Source organism: Callithrix jacchus, chromosome 4 (assembly GCF_049354715.1).
Source record: "Callithrix jacchus isolate 240 chromosome 4, calJac240_pri, whole genome shotgun sequence".
NCBI classification, from domain to species: domain Eukaryota; kingdom Metazoa; phylum Chordata; class Mammalia; order Primates; family Cebidae; genus Callithrix; species Callithrix jacchus.
The window spans coordinates 145,253,136-145,269,503 of NC_133505.1; the positions used below are offsets into that span (position 1 = coordinate 145,253,136).

At 39.9% G+C, this 16,368-nt stretch overlaps 1 protein-coding gene across 11 annotated transcripts in view; it reads right to left on the reverse strand.

Annotated features, from left to right (window-relative positions):
* NHSL1 (NHS like 1) overlaps positions 1-16,368 on the reverse strand; it is a 147,261-nt gene that overhangs the window by 57,977 nt on the left and 72,916 nt on the right. For all 11 annotated transcript variants that reach the window (XM_002747087.6, XM_008995154.5, XM_078370170.1 and 8 more), the window contains exon 2: positions 14,855-15,007. In XM_002747087.6, coding sequence (XP_002747133.2) covers positions 14,855-15,007 — 153 coding nt within the window. The remainder of the gene's footprint in view (positions 1-14,854; positions 15,008-16,368) is intronic.

The following is a 16,368-nucleotide window of genomic DNA, read 5'->3' on the forward strand; positions in this document are numbered from 1 at the left end:
CAGGAGGACCAGTTCGGTAAGCCAGTTATCATTTTTCAGGTCATGAGCAGTGTTGATGTGTGTATGAATTCCTAGGAAAGTTTTGAAACATTCAGGTCAAAGCACAATTTTGGTATTTCTAGCATAATATTCTGTATATACCATATTTTAAAATCGGAATGTGGTTTCTTTTTAACAGCATTGAATCTTTTGCAACCTTCCTACTGTAATTCAAGGTCATTAAACATTGGGAGGACTCCAGTTCCAAAGTTAATTATGAAAATACTGGTCATGATGTACCGCTTCAGTGAGAAAGTCCTACGATGATCTAGAGTCTAAAAAACCTTTTTTCAGATCACTGATTTTTAAAGCCGATACTACTGACACTTTCCTAAACGGAAAGCCCCTTGCTATCATTATCTAATTTGTGTTTACAATAATTCTCTGAGAACTGAAGGAAAGTAGTCATTATATCAGTCTTACAGATTCTGAAGCCCAGGTATAAAATGTCTGATAGATCGAGGTTTCTAAACTTCTATCCCAGTTAATAATCTACCAGATTGTTAATAACAGGGTAAAAGGACAGTTCTATCACAAAACTTCATCTTAGTCCACAAGGACTGAGAATACATAAAACTATAAACATCCATGTTTAGAAGAAAATAAACTCCAGTCCAATAACTGAATGAAGCTAAATAATCTAGTTTGAGCTTTCAAATAAATGGGTAGAAAAAACTGAATGTACCTAAATATCACATATTGTGAATATTAGATAATGTATTTTCTTAATGAAAAATCAAACCAAAGTGCATTTAAAATAGAAAGGATTTACCTACCCCTTCATTAATGTATTGGGCTTGGCAATACTGGAAAAGAGAAAGAAATCATACTGTAGTGAAGATTCTCCCTTGTCACTCAAGCACAATGAATTTTCCAAAAATACATTCAGATTTTCCATAAATTCTTCAGAGCAGTTAAACTTCAATTTATTTAAATTGTCTTCAACAATAAACCAACTAGAACATAATTAAAAGACGATAGATGTTCAAACATATAAAAAAGTTACTCAATTGTGTGTAGCATATCAAAGGAGTGAAAAGCTGTTTTAAATCTTAAAGACATTGTATATTTGGCCGGGCGCGTTCAAATATTCTGTATTTATATAAAAATATAAAAATTTAGCTGGGCATGGTGGCGCGTGCCTGTAATCCCAGCTACTCAGGAGGCTGAGGCAGGAGAATTGCCTGAACCCAGGAGGCGGAGGTTGCGGTGAGCCGAGATCGCGCAATTGCACTCCACAATGGGTAATAAGAGCGAAACTCCGTCTCAAAAAAAAGACATTGTATATTTAATACAGATTTTTTCAATAAATATTTTCCTTTATAATTTATAGTAGCTTTAAATAGTAAGTTTTAAATAAACATGCCCTTTTGGTTTATTATTAGACTAATAATTTATTCTTTTCTCCCTTCCCCTCTCTTTAGAGCAAGAGTTGTACAGCAAGGAATACACATAATGGCATAAAAGCATGCTTTTACATTTCAAGTATTAAACTCAAATTTACCTCCTAATAAATGCAAATTTGAGCCCATAAGACCACTTCTTCACCAATTATCACTTTGGTGATACTTAGCATTCAAAGCAACATAAAACATAAAGAAGAGAAAAGATACATCTTTAATAAAAGCCCAAGCCTTTCTAAAAGTTCTAAAAGTAAATATTTTATCTCTTAATGGAGCCTAGAAAGACGAAACATTCCAGATAATGGAGTACAATGTGCTTGGCTGCAGGTGAAGCAAGAAAGAGAGGGCCAATCTGAAAAGAGCCAACTATCACCCTGGTGTCAAGGAAAAGGGAAATTTCCTGAAAGGAATGAGTCTCACTTTGCCTTAAAAAGGAGGATGAAAGTTATCTACACTTATTGCAGCAGGAAGTTGGAAAAGGGAAAGTCAAGCTGGTTACAACTGTTTACTTCCCAACCTGCAGGTTCAGTGATTCTCCTGACCTGTGCTTTGGCCAGCCATTTCTTTCTAAACCTCTGAATACAGACAGTCAAGGCAGAGCTAACTTGGAGAAAACATAGAATGAATATGCAGAGACATCAACACCTAGTTTCCCAAGTCACCTTTGCCACCAACCAGAGAAAAGAGCAGCTGCAGTCAAGAGCTCCAACTCCTTAACTGGGTAGCTGTGTGTTCGAATCCGAGCTTGTAACCAGTAGTGGGACTGAAGGGTTACATTCCAGCCTCCAAGGTGCTTACAGTTTAGCTGCCTCATTAAACAAATTCACAGGCCAATGTACAGAGCAGTGGCGTCTCAAGTTAAGGTGCACCAGAATCCCTTGGAAGGCTTGTTATAAAAATGCTGCTGAGTCCACACCCATAGCTGATTCAGTAGGTCTGGGGTGGAGCCTGAGAACTTGTATTTCTAGCAAGTCCTCAATCAACGCTGATGCAGCTGTCCTGTGAGCCACACTATGAGAAAACTGTTTCAGAGTAAGGCAAACACCTAAAGAGAAGTAGAAATAAAATTAAAAGGGATCAACATAATATCCATTTAGGGTGGAGGTAAAAGTAAAAGAGAAATCTTCTCTATTTAGAGGAGGTGTTAGGTGGCACTCCCAAAGAAGGCAATAGAATGTTGCTTCCTACATATTCCATATGAGAAATGATAAAAAGCCCAAAGGAAAAGAGGGTTGGTCTGTTCTTTTTATTATGTCACAAATGATCCACACTTGCCAAGCGAATAACTTAAAAAGGAACATAGGATAAAGAATTTAGCTGATATGGTACAGATCAATGGGCAGGAAATGCTAAGTCTGGTATCTACTTTTAGTCCCTAAAGAATGCCATTTTGTTTCAGGAAAAGCTTTAGGTTTGCTACTGAAGAAGTGTGTCTTCTTACATGTCAAGATTTCCCTAAAATGCTTGGAAGGTTCTTACATTTATTTCAACATTCCACTCCAGCTGTAACTGCAGGGGAAACTTCCTGATCAGGCCACCACCATCTCTCACCTGATGGTGACCTCCACCTGGTCTACTTTGACACCCCGTCTCCTTTACTGTGAACTTTCAACACAGAATCAGATTGATCTATTTCAAAACAATGAGTCAGATTATGTCACTTCTGAGTTCAAATCTCTCCATGCCCTGAAAGTAAAAGCCAAAGTCCCCCAATGGTTTCTAAGCCCTACATGATCTGGCTCAATGTGGGTGGCTGGCAGGTGCTCACTGAGTTCTTTAAACGAATGAATGATCTGTATTTGTTCAGCAGCGTGCTTGAAAGGGTACTGTAACTATATGACAAAGGTGATGGCCCCACTGCTCACCCAGGTAAATTTTATCCTTGGCTACACTTTTGGCCTTAATTAACCCAAAGCATATGACCTGGCCTCCCATTAAATGGGCTGCTTCTCCCATTCACAACTCACATATTTGAGAAGTAAGAGGATGGAAGGAGAGCAGGTGGAACAGAATGAATAAAAAAGATGACGTCTGGTGCACCATCATGGTTATTCCATCCAAGGAAATTTTGCCTCAGTAGAATTTCAGGGAAACTGACCAAATCTAGGATTAAAAAGCTAACTGCAAAGCTTTCTGGTCAGGCAGAGCTGACACCACAGGAAAGCTGCATTTTCAGAAAGAGTTTGCAGGCAAGTTTAGGGGAGGAGTAAGATGGAAGAGGGGAGGTGGTGATAGAAGGCCACCTTTGAAATGGGCAGGTTTCTTTGCCAGGGGAGGGGAAAAAAGGAATGATGAGCACACTGCCTAAAAATTATTTTTAATAGCACAATTCCAAATGACTTCTCATTTCAATGTACATTGTATATTTAGCAAAATAAAATGACCAGGTTGGGGTAACCACGGAGGGAAAATACACTACTAATTGTGGTCATCAGCTCAACAGTCAAACTAGAAATGAATTGTTAACAATGCATTGACACATCTTAGAAAGACTGGTTTTCCCCCATGTCTTGGGATCAATATCTCTGTCACTGACATTCAACACTATAGACGATCTCGTTTGATGTAGAAGGGTTAAAAATAAAAGGCCATTTTGATTAATATTCTTGTTCTGTGGTTAATTCCTATTAGAGTGAAATTAAAATCTCCAAAAAAAGAAATTAAGCATTAAAACTTGAGTCACTGGATAAAATGTTAGCTTTGTTTTTCACTGCACGCCACGGTAAGAATTACTATTAAAATGTCATTTGCCATTGCAGAAAACCAGCTTTTCACATTTCTTCTCGTCACATGCCCAAATTAATTTAAGAAGCGGAAGAACTAAATCTGATTTAAATTAAAGTGAAAGCTTTCTGGTGCCGTGATTGATGTGAGTGTGCTGAGAGTCTGCAGGTCCTAGTGGAGCACCACCAGAGAGTGTTGCCAAGCTGGAGGTGATCTCATTCCACTTTAGACTTAAAAAGCCATATCGTTGGCAGCAGAGGAGCATCACCAAGGTTACTCAAGATCAAATAGCCTGCAAAGATTCTAAGCCAACACCGGAGACTACGGTTGTACCGTGAATGATAACAAACCTTATCCACAGTACCTTCAATGTTGCGTTTCTCAGCTGCCCTGAGTGAAATATAGAGGCCACTCAAGTTACTTACTTTATCAGGAGTTAAAATAGAATTGCTGAAACAGCAGACTGGCTACAGACACAAAAACAAAACAAAGAGCCTTTTGTTTAAACAATCCGTAGTGCTTTGTTAAGACCTGAATCATTTCAATAACTGTCTTTGCCATTCTATCTTTTGTGTGTTGCTTACGGTTAAATAAAACAGGGGTGGGGGGTGGGTGTGGGCAACATGTCTCTTTAACTATCTGAAAAAGCAATGACTGATTATTTTTCCTTTGCTTTGCATCTGACTTCCCTCTCCCAGGTTAAGGATATGGAGGAAAGCACTTCTTTCCGGGTTGCCATTCCCAGAGTAGTACTTAGTATTATAGAAAATTCCGTGCCATCAAATCTGATAGGAGAAGTTAAATAGCCCCTTCTGTATATAATTCCATTCTGTTAATCCCATACTTTTGTCTGCTCTTTTTTTTTTTTTCTCAATGGGGCATTTAATCAGTAGTTTCATTCGTTTGGGCAACTTTCCCTCAGGACAAAAATTCCAAAAGAGCCTACTGAAATAGCACACATATTTTTTTAAAGCCTTTAACAACATCATTTGCCTTTGAAAAGTCAACCTAATTAAATTCACAAGAACTGAGTGAAAGCACACCAAATAAAACCATTTCTGCCAAAGAATCAACAATATGGCAGGGGCCACATTTCAAGCAAGGCTCCCACACCACGTAATGAGCAGCCTCAATCTCTGGCTCCATCTGGAAACATGCTTCCCCAACTCCTTCTAGGAGACAGAGGCCGTAACCTCTGACCCTCCACTTTCCCCTGAGTCAACTGCCTCCTGCCTCTTCAGGGAACATGCTGCCATTCTGTTTCCATATCTGCAATCCTTTCCCTGCCTGCTGACTCCTTTTGTCTGTGGCCCTGTTTTCATAGGTTATCGTTTTTGAAACATGTAATATCAGTTCTACCCTGCCACTACCTCAAAATACTAGTCCTTCCTTCTCTGCTCTGTTGGCATCATTCACTCAACTTTATTTCTTTTAAAAAAATTACTTTTTCTGCTTATAAAAATCATTCTTATCTCAGAAATTCTGGCTTCTTAAAGACTTCCTTGAAAACTGCCCTTTCAAAGGTCACCAATCACCACCTAACAACCAATTAAACAGCCTCTTCTTCCAAGGACTCTCTCCCCATCTGTGAGTACCCTGATGACTGCCATCCTGACTGACTCTCTTCTTCCCCAGTTGTGCTGTTTTGCAAACTTCTCCCTCCCAGTGCCCTAAAATAAAGTTTCCAAGGCTCAGTAGTCCCTATCCTCTCCTGCTCCTCCCTGCCCCTTGACCTCTCCATCTCCCACCTCATCACTTCCACATTCTCAACACTTGTTCCCTGGCTTTGACTCCCATCTCTCTCCTGAGTTTTAGGTGACTTTTCCAAACATTTTCAGGCCCTCTTCAAACACAAAGGTATTTGCAGTCCCAGTCACTGGACTGTGTGCTGGGGACACACAAGTGAAAAGACAAGGCCCTGCTCCCATGGACGTTACTGTCAAGTGGGGAGACAAACGTGCAAACACAATTACATAGTGTACCACAAGCAGTGGAACGGAGGAGTGTGCGCTTCCATGGGAAGGTGGAAAAGAGAAGGGCTTCCTGACGCTGCCCAGGAGAGGCTGTGGGGGACTCCAGCACCCAAGGATGATGCTCAAAGGGGAAATAGGAGTTGGTCACGTGTGAGAGGTTGTGGTTCAGAAGGGAAAAAGAATGGCTTGGGACATGCCGTGGAGAGAAAGAATGAGACAAGCTAGATTCCAATTGACTTCAGATTCCAAATGACTTGTGAAGGCACAAAGTAAAAACCTTAGGTGGAGGGGTAGAGATGTTTGGAAAGCAAAGGTGATCCAGAAGACGAGATGAGACAAAGAGGCTGGCGTTCAGGAAGGTTTTCAGATGCTAAGAGCTTAGGTTATATTCTGTTAGTAATGGGGAGCTGCTAAAGAATTTTTAACTAGGGCAGGCTGACCAAGTTTGTTTTAAAGACAACGCCCAGGGTGAGGCTTGATAATACCACCGCTATGAACCTTGTACATAAGCTAGTCATACATCCATCTTATCTCTGGCCAGCTTTCAGCCTCTGGAGGAAAGCACCAATGTCATTCATCTTGGATTGCACTATAACATCCAGCCCAGCGCCTCACTTGCAGTATGCACTTAGAAAATTTTTCCATCCCTGCAAACTTGAGATTACACAACCCAGTTTGTCAGGACTTACACTCAGCCATCAGTAACATCTTTGTGTTAGTAAAGTTCACATAGATTACCCTTAAACAGTTAAGTACTGAAAACCCAATCAGAATTTTAGAGCTTACAAGGGAACACAGAATCATAAACTGTTTTTCAGAGGAGGGAGCCAAGTGCGAAGATGGGATGTGACTCCCGACATCCTGCGGCTTGCTACTGACAGCACCGCAACCAGAATTCTGGTCTCTCATCTCATTTTCTAAAATCGTTAATGACAATGAAACAAGATGCCAGTGCTGCTGTGGTTTCTGGAAATATGAGGTAATTGTATTTCCTTCATCTGTTCAGGGGCTTTTTCAGAATAACATAGCAGTCCTCCTGCCCCCTAATTCTATGTCAATATTTGTTTCAACTAGAAAATGATTTAAAACTGTGTAAGTGAGTATAAGTAATTGGAAGTTTCTTGCTTGTAAAAAACTTAAGTGGCTGGGCGGGTGGCTCACGTATATAATCCCAGCACTTTGGGAGTCTGAGGCAGGAGGATCGCCTGAGGTTAGGAGCTCATGACCAGCCTGGCCAAGGCGGCAAAATCCTGTGTTTACTAAAAATACAAAAACTAGATGGGTGTGGTAGCACGCACCTGTAGTCCCAGCTACTTCAGAAGCTGAGGCATGAGAATCACTTGAATCTAGGAGGCAGAGGCTGCAGTAAGCCGAGATGGCACCACAGCACTCCAGCCTGGGCAACAGAGCAAAACTTTGACTTAAAAAAAAAAAAACCCTATGCTTTAGCCAGAGACATCAGACCTTCTCCTTCTGCACATCAATTTTACTGTATTCTTTGGGAAGTAGCAAACTAGGCAAACTGTAAACTCAGCGGCAAGTGCTAAATCGTTAGTATATTTATTAATTCCAAATGTTATCTTTCTTTTCCTTGTCACCTATGCCTATTTTTTTAAGTCTACTGAATTACTAATGACCAATTATAACCCTAAAAATAAGCACCAAATGCCATTAAGATGAAAGAATGGTTATAGATATTAATCAAACATGTCACACGATCTTCCTTTATTTCTCTTAGACTTATTTGAATTGTAATGAAATCAGAGGTGAGTGAAGAGGCTTCAGGAGCAACCATGAAGTCACCACCTTTAGGCAACAATGAGTCAATCTGCCTTTCCTAAATTAACTGGCTAAAGAAACCAAATCTGTCTTTGGCCATAAGATTCCCAGCATGAGCTTTATTTGTCCCTGTAAATTTCCAGAAAGTTGAGGGCAGTTGAAAGGGCATCAAAGGGATAGGTCTCCTCTGAGCTCTTGAGGTCTGAGATCAGAATAGGCCAGCATATGCGAGCACCAGGAACCCTTAACTTCTCTGGGTCTTGGTTTGCTTATCTAAAAAATGGAAAGGGGAACTCACCAGAGGACTGGGAAGCTGAAATGGGAGGATGAATTGGGCCTAGGAAGTCAAGGCTGCAGTGAGCCACAATCACATTGCTGCACTCCAGCCTGGGCAACAGAGTAAGATCCTCTCAAAAGAGAAAAAAAAAAAAGAAGAAGAAAGAAAAAACAAAGGAAAAGAAAAGAAAGGCAAGCAGGAACGGGAAGCTTCTGAAGTTTAGGTCATATTTGACCTAGATAAGGGTTATACAGGTGTATAGCTGCAAATGCTAAATCATTAGTATATTTATTAATTCCAAAATGTTTCTCTTTCTTTCCCTTGTAACCAGCTACTCAAGAAGCTAAGGTGGGAAGATAGATTGGGCCCAGGAAGTCAAGGCTGCAGTGAGCCACGATCACATTGCTGCATTCCAGTCTGGGCAACAGAGCAAGATCCTGTCAAAAAAAAAAAAGAAAAGAAAGAAAGAAAGAAAAGCAAACAGGAGCAGGAAGCTTCTGAAATTTAGGTCACCTTTAACCTAGGTAATGGTTATACAGGTGTTCACTCTATTTCTTAAGCCATATACCTTTTATGTACCTCTCTGTGTCATATTGTTTTTTAAAGTTACAGAAAACAAGATGAAGAATTCAATGCGGTTAGCACAAGGTGGACAAAGCAGATGTCCATCTTGGGCCTGTCTGAGGTGGTGGGCAGGTGCAGCATGCCGTCAGAGTGAGCTTTCAATCAATGTCCACAGGCCATTTCTGCAAAGGGACCTCCTAGACAGCCCTGGGAAAGTGCCACAGGACCTTCAAGAGGAGAACTGATAGCAAAAGATAAGGGGCGTCTGCGGTATCTCAGGGACCCGTGGGCTCTGGCTGATAGAGAACACAGCCAAGCATCCTCGGCAAATCCAGAAAGAGGCCCACAATCTCTCCCAAGACGAACATACTTGTCTAAGCTAAAAAGGAGCTAGGAGGCTTCATGACAATGAAAGGTGGATGCAGTCACCCTCAAAGTCTGGTGGCAGTAGCCATAGAGAAATCTGGCTAGAACAACTTGGAAATCCAGTCCATAATTTTAAGAAAGGTAAATCATTCTTTAATGTTAAACAAGTCAATGTGCACACGATTTTTAATCACTTGGTGTAAGTAGTTATTTTTTCACATTGTGTAATAAATCCTCAATTCCTATCCTTCCAGGTATAATCAACATAGCCCTCTGAGTTTGAATGACATAGGCAGATTCAACACGCCTCCCTGTGCTCACACTTCTCACCCTAGAGCCACAGGGCATGCTGACCTGCTAAGATGCATTTCTTCAGGAAAGAGTTGTGACTAGAGAACATTTCCGATACCAACAACAGTTGCTCTGTGAACTAATTCAGGCAGGAGTGTACACAGAGACAGTAACTAAAGTGCCTGTTAAATACCGTGTGAGAAAATGTTTCTCTTTCTCCCAAGTTGGGCTTTTTGGGGATGGAGGCTTAAAGGTGACATGTCTTTATTTTAACCTTGAATATGCTCATAGTTGTCAAATGAGGTCTACAGGTTACAAAAAAACAAAATCTGAACTTCTCATTGAGCTTACTCCCATTTCCTGATTTCTTTTCCACTTAGTTGTAGCGCTTTCCATGAAGCTAAAAACTATGCAGATAAAAATGTTGCTAGATTTAGGTTACTTATGATCACAGCTATCTCCAATGAAGTTCTTGAAGGATTCAAACAACGATGGGTGCAAAAAGGGTAGATTTCTGGAAACTCAAGAAGCTTGAGTGAATTTTTCACAGATAATGGGATCCATCTTCAAAAATTTATTATTTGTTGCTAGCCAGATGTCTGTTGAAGCAAATATCAAAATGCCATTTTTGTTTTGTTTTGTTTTGTTTGAGATGGAGTCTCGCTCTGTTGCCCAGGCTGGATTGCAGTGGTGCAATCTCGGCTCACCATAGCCTCTGCCTCCCGGATTCAAGCAATTCTCCTGCCTCAGTCTCCGAGTAGCTAGAACTACAGGTGTGCGCCAACATGCCAACATGCCATTTTAAAATCTGGGTAAATGTTGGGTATCTCTTATCCGAAATGCTTGGAACCAGAAATGTTTCAGATTTTGTATTTTTTTTCAGATTTTGGAATATTTGCGTTATAACTACTGACTGAGAATCCCTAATCCCAAAACCCAAAATGCTCAAATTTGAGCGTCATGTCAGTGCTCAAAAAGTACTGGGTTTTGGAGCATTTTAGATGTCTAATTTTCAGATTAGGAATGTTCAACCTGTACATGTTTATATCTTCATTAGCAGCGAATCATGACCTAAATATCTAGTAACAAAACAAATCAAGAAACAAAACCAAGACATTTAACCTAAGCCCGTGACCATCAAATTTCATCATAGTCTCCCCAGACTCTCCAACTGTAAATACAAAAGATATCTGCTATATTCAGATCAAAGTAGAGAAAAATTACACATGGACAAGACCCTGTTCCACATGCCATTTTACAAATCTTGAAAGACTATCTCCTTTCTGATGTGGGGATGGGAGCAGGAGGGAGTGGGGAGTGGAGGGACCTCCCAGTGCTTTTCTTTTTTCTCTGCCTGAGCCCTCTCTCCCCATGTGCACAATGTACCTCATGCACACCTCCATCACACTACGGCCTGTTTACTACTGGAGGACAGTAGGCCTGCATTAGCAAACCTCAGGACAAGCTTTGAGGCAAGCTGCTGCCAAGACAGCAGGGCCTGGCTCTTTAAAGTCGAGGACCCAGGAACTTTCATCTGTTCATTTAAACACTCCTGGCATAAAACCGAATTTTAAAAACTATATGTTTACATTTCGTTATTCATTTATTGATACTCGCTGTGTCATTTCCCTCCAAGCTTTATGGCTCTCAAGAGTAGACGCTAGCTCCCCATAAAAACTGACGAACTAATTCATACAATAAGCATTTAATGGCAATAAAAAACCAGCAACCTGTTTAATACTAAAGAATGGCATTCTTTTCTTAAAATTATGGACATAGCAAGAATAGAAGATGAAACATAGTAGATTACTCACTGTGAATAATTAGCTACCTTTCAATATTTTTAAGTAGAGAATGCTGAGCTTGAATGAACTTTGATAATTTATATAACATCAAATCTTAATAGGGCCACATATTCGGAGACTGATTTATTTTAATCTTCACTGATAATGAGGTAATAAATACCTTGCACTCAAGCTGTATTTATCTCAGGTTGCTAATCTGTACATGTGGTTAAAAGTAAATAAACAGAGAACAAAAGAACGCAGATAATCTTTCTCATTTCATCTTTTCCTACCACTGTTCCTAAGTCTATAATTTATCTAAAATCTCTTACGAAGTTTTTAAAGCCAGACTTTAAACATTGTGCTCCAGAAATTTTCCAAAGTTATTAATTTTATTAATAGTAAATTTCCCTTTGGGAAGCCGAGGCGGGTGGATCATGAGGTCAAGAGATCCAGACCATCCTGGTTAACATGGTGAAACGCCATCTCTACTAAAAATACAAAAAATTAGCTGGGCATGGTGGCGCGTGCCTGTAAGCCCAGCTACTCAGGAGCCTGAGGCAAGAGAATTGCCTGAACCCAGGAGGCGGAGGTTGCGGTGAGCCGAGATCGCGGCATTGCACTCCAGCCTGGGTAACAAGAGCGAAACTCTGTCTCAGTTAAAAAAAAAAAAAAAAAAAAAGTAAATTCCTTTGATGAACCATTTTAGAGCATTAAAACAATTATGAAAGCACTTATCTTTGCAAAATAAAATTCAAGTTTAGGCAAAACCAGTGGGGCTAGATGATATTTCATATATATGTACTGCATACTCAAAAAGAAAAGCAAAAATGTCTGTAAACAGATGTTCAATTTTTCAAGGGGAGAAAAGTCCAGTCCTGATCTGGAACTTGAAAATACATGAACTAGGGAGTGAAGCACAGTTTCCTGGAGAGTGATCAAAACAGTCGAGCCTGAATATTCAAACTTGCACATACCTTCATGAAAGCATTTTCTACAAGCCAGACCATGTAGTGCTCTGTTGCTTAGAAGCTGGGCAGAGAAATGCTAACCAGGCACTGCCTTGGGGATTTGTCCTGGGAACGGTGCCATTTAACATTCTTATTAATTATTTGGTGGAGGAAGGTGAGCTATAAGTAGAGAAGTTCCTGGTCACAGTTTACTAAAGAGAAATCCCCAGGAACTAAAGAGATCTGGAAGAAACTTTGGTTGGATTTAGGTACATTCAGGGATCAATATTATGACAGCAACAAAGCTCACAGCACAACTCCAAGGCTATTTACAAATGAGCCAAACGAATGCCATTCTTCTCATTTAAGACTGAAGTCACTAGAGATAGAGGCTACTCAGGCTAAATAAAAAGGAAACCCAACAATGCCCTCATTTCTGGATAGTCCAATAGCAAGGCTGTGAGACACAAGATACTATAAGATACATGAGATAATCTAAGCATTACAAAAGACTAAAGGAACAAAAAATAGGGCCATGATCTGAAATGTTTGCACAGTTCTGTTCTGAACACCAAATCTATGGTGAACCTATGGATAGCTATTCCTTCTCTCTCCAAACAGAAATTATCTGCCCTATTTAATTCCCATAAAACAATTTTTGGTTTGTCTCCTCAGTATTTTTCACACTGTGATTCGTACAAGAGATGCAGGCACAAATTCTTTGAGAGCTAGGACCCTACCTTTGTACTCTGCACTTCTGCCAGAATAACAAATTCCCAATAAATAAATCATTGTTAAAGGCAGTGTAGTGTAGCAGTTACGAATATGAGCTTCAAGGCTTCAGACTGTCCAACTTTAAATCCTGGTTCTACTGCTAATTAACTTGGAGATTGTGGGCAAGTTTCTAATCATTGTGCTTCTGTTTTTCTAGAGTAAGCTGTATGATTATTGGAAAAATTAAATGATGTAATACTTTAGTGGTCTCAGAACAGTACCTGGCATTATAGTTAAGTGTTTAATAAATGTCATTAGCATTCATAGTGGTACTATATTAAAGACTAAATCACTTCATAAGTGACTGATATATAAGATAAAATTATCATAAAAATTAGAGGGGTTTTAATGCTAGATTTTCTTTGAATCAATCACAGAATTTCTCCCAAATTTAAGTCTTCTGCAGTTAGATAAAATATAGGCGATCCAGGTCAATTAAATTTCAGATAAATAACAAATACCTCTTTGGTATACTATTGTCCCAAATACTGTATGGTAGGAGAAATCTGGTAGGAGCAGCATCTGGTAGAATTAAGAAGTTTGATTTGTTGTTCTAAGAAAAAAAATCTCCAAATTTTACAAGTTACTCCTTATTCTTTGAAGAACTACTTTCCTTCTTTATGACCTTTAGGATGCCCTCCTTGCCATATATTTACTTTTTAACATCAACAATAGATTGGGCTAGGTGCAGTGGCTCATGCCTGTAATCCCAGCACGTTGGGAGGCTGAGGTGGGTGGATCACATAAGGTCAGGGGTTCGAGACTATCCTGGCCAATGTGGTAAAACACTGTTTCTACTAGAAATATAAAAATTAGCCAAGCATGGTAGTGCACTGCTATAATCCCAGCTACTCAGAAGGCTAAGCCAGAGAATTGCTTGAACCTGGGAAGTAGAGGTTGCAGTGAGCTGAGATCATACCACTGCACTCCAGCCTGGGTGACAAAGTGAGGCTCCATCTCAAAAACAAAAACAAACCACAATAAATTGAAGTAAAAATAATAACTTTAAACTAGATACAGGAATACTCTTCCTATATTTTCTACTTGACCAAGTATACCTTGCCCATCTGCTCGCAGAACCTAAGCTCAGAAGAGCCCAGTTGGATGCTACCCCAGTTCTGATCAATCAAACCATTTAGCACTTCTTCGAAGGCTATATATAGGTCCTCTCTCCACCCAGCTTGAACTAAACAGAACAAACAAATGTGTTCAAAAAACAAATTGGTTTTGAATTCTTACAATGGTTTTAAAAAGGCAGTGGCAAAATTGCCCATGTCGACAGGGGTTTATTTGGATCAAATTAATACTGGTGGTTTAAACATGCTAAAGTGTTTCTAAGAAGGTATGGGTTCCTGGAAGACAGATTTGAGTATCTGCAAGTAGGTAAGTTTCTGCAGAGACCAGAACATCTTAGGCATGGTTATTAGTCCATTTTCACACTGCTGAAAAAGATACGCCTAGATGGGTAATTTATAGAAAAAAAGATTTTTAATGGACTCACAGTTCCACATGGCCAGGGAGGCCATACAATCATGATGAAGGCAAAAAGCACATCTTACATGGCAGCAGACAAGAGAGAATGAGAGCCAAGCAAAAGGGGTTTCCCCTTATAAAACCATCAGATTTCGTGAGATGGACGCACTACCACGAGAACAATTTGGGGGAAACCACCCTCATGATTCAATTATCTCCCACTGGGTCCCTCCCACAACACATGAGAATTATGGGAGCAACAATTCAAGATGAGATCTGGGTTGGGGCACAGCCAAACCATACCAGCATGTATTTGATTGTATTTATGATATCTTATAAAGAGACAGCATACTATACATTCAAAAAAAGTAGATCTGGTTTTATAGCTAGATAACAAATATATACTCTCAGCAGCCAGTAAACCAAGAAAACAAGCTCACAGAGAATGCCATCTTACCCCTCAATACGGATTTGAGGTTGAGCTTGGCTTGGCGGTGCAGGTCCTCAACACAGGGGGGTCTTGTGGTGGGAAGAAACACATTCTCCTGCTGGTGCCATGGGGCAGTGTAGTGGACTGTCCATCGGCTCTCCTCATCTAGATTGGAAACCGCTATAGGAAACAAGAGAATACATTCAGGTGTCAACTTAGGCTTCATTGGCTACAAATTTATTACATCATGATGTGTTTCCATGCCTAACACATCCACGGGTAAGGGCCAGCAAGGGAGAAATGGAGCAAATTCTAAATTAGATTTAATCTTCGATTCCAGGGGTCTTACTCCCAGTGTTTTATTTATAAAGCAAAAGCTGAAAGTGTCCACCCTCCAAACAATGTCTTCACAGAATCATTTGCTCAGTTAACTGCTTCCCAGCAATTTAGGTCCTCCCTTTACTCCACTGTTTGAAAACAATTGACAAAACTGATAGAGACCTCCAATTCCTACTTAACCCCCCTCCCACACACACAACAAGTATCAGTTCCTCAACTGTATAGTGCCACTGCAACAGTAAATGTTTGATTGTCCTGACAGAAATGAATTTCCTGCCAGGTTTATAACAAATGTTCCCCCTTCTACAGCACTAAAGAGCATCACTGTTACAGACTCAATTACATTTTTAAAAAATTAAGCATAGACATTCCATTTACATGTAAATGTCATATCTAATAGATGTGGGGATCCGTTTGTGTTACAAAATTTTCTCTGCATTTCTTGCTTTCATGAAACCCTTTTATATTAACTTTTTAAAAATTACAATGCAATTGACTCTTCCCAACACAATCCAATTCAACTAAATTTTCCCAGCACAGAAGGGACCAAAACATTAGAGGAAAAAATAATAGGTAATCCCGAGACTTAGATAAATCTCTACAATAATATTCCTTTAACTCCCCTGAGGCTTGGGACCCCTCTAGTTCATTTTTCCTGACAATACAAACTAAGCTGGGGCATCAGTGGAGCCCAAAATGAGGCTGACAGCACCAAGACAAATTCATCAACAATTTTTTAGTACTTTCTATATATCTGCCACGTAAGCCAGGCAATGGAGAGACTAGAGAGGCAATTGAGAAAGTCTCTGTGTTGAGGGATTTGCTTGAGGTAGCAAGTCTAACCCACCCCTGTAAAGCCAGCAGATAATTGAATTGTGAGTGAGGAGCAAGTCTTCCTGATTCTGATCTATGCTACAGAGTTCACACTGGGCGTATCCATGTCCCCAACATAACATGTACCCGGAAACTAGACCATAAAATGAATTTTCATAGTCATGTGAGAAAGCATGCATAAACTATTAAATCCATTTGAGCGTATCTAAAGTTAACTAAACATACTCTATAGCACAGTTATTAGGGCTACTCTAAAGATCAAATGAACCAATATATATAAAGTATTTAGCTCAAGAAATGACTCAGGTAAAACATGGTTGTGGCAGGAACAGTAAAAATTATTCTAACAAGGCCCCAAACATCAAACC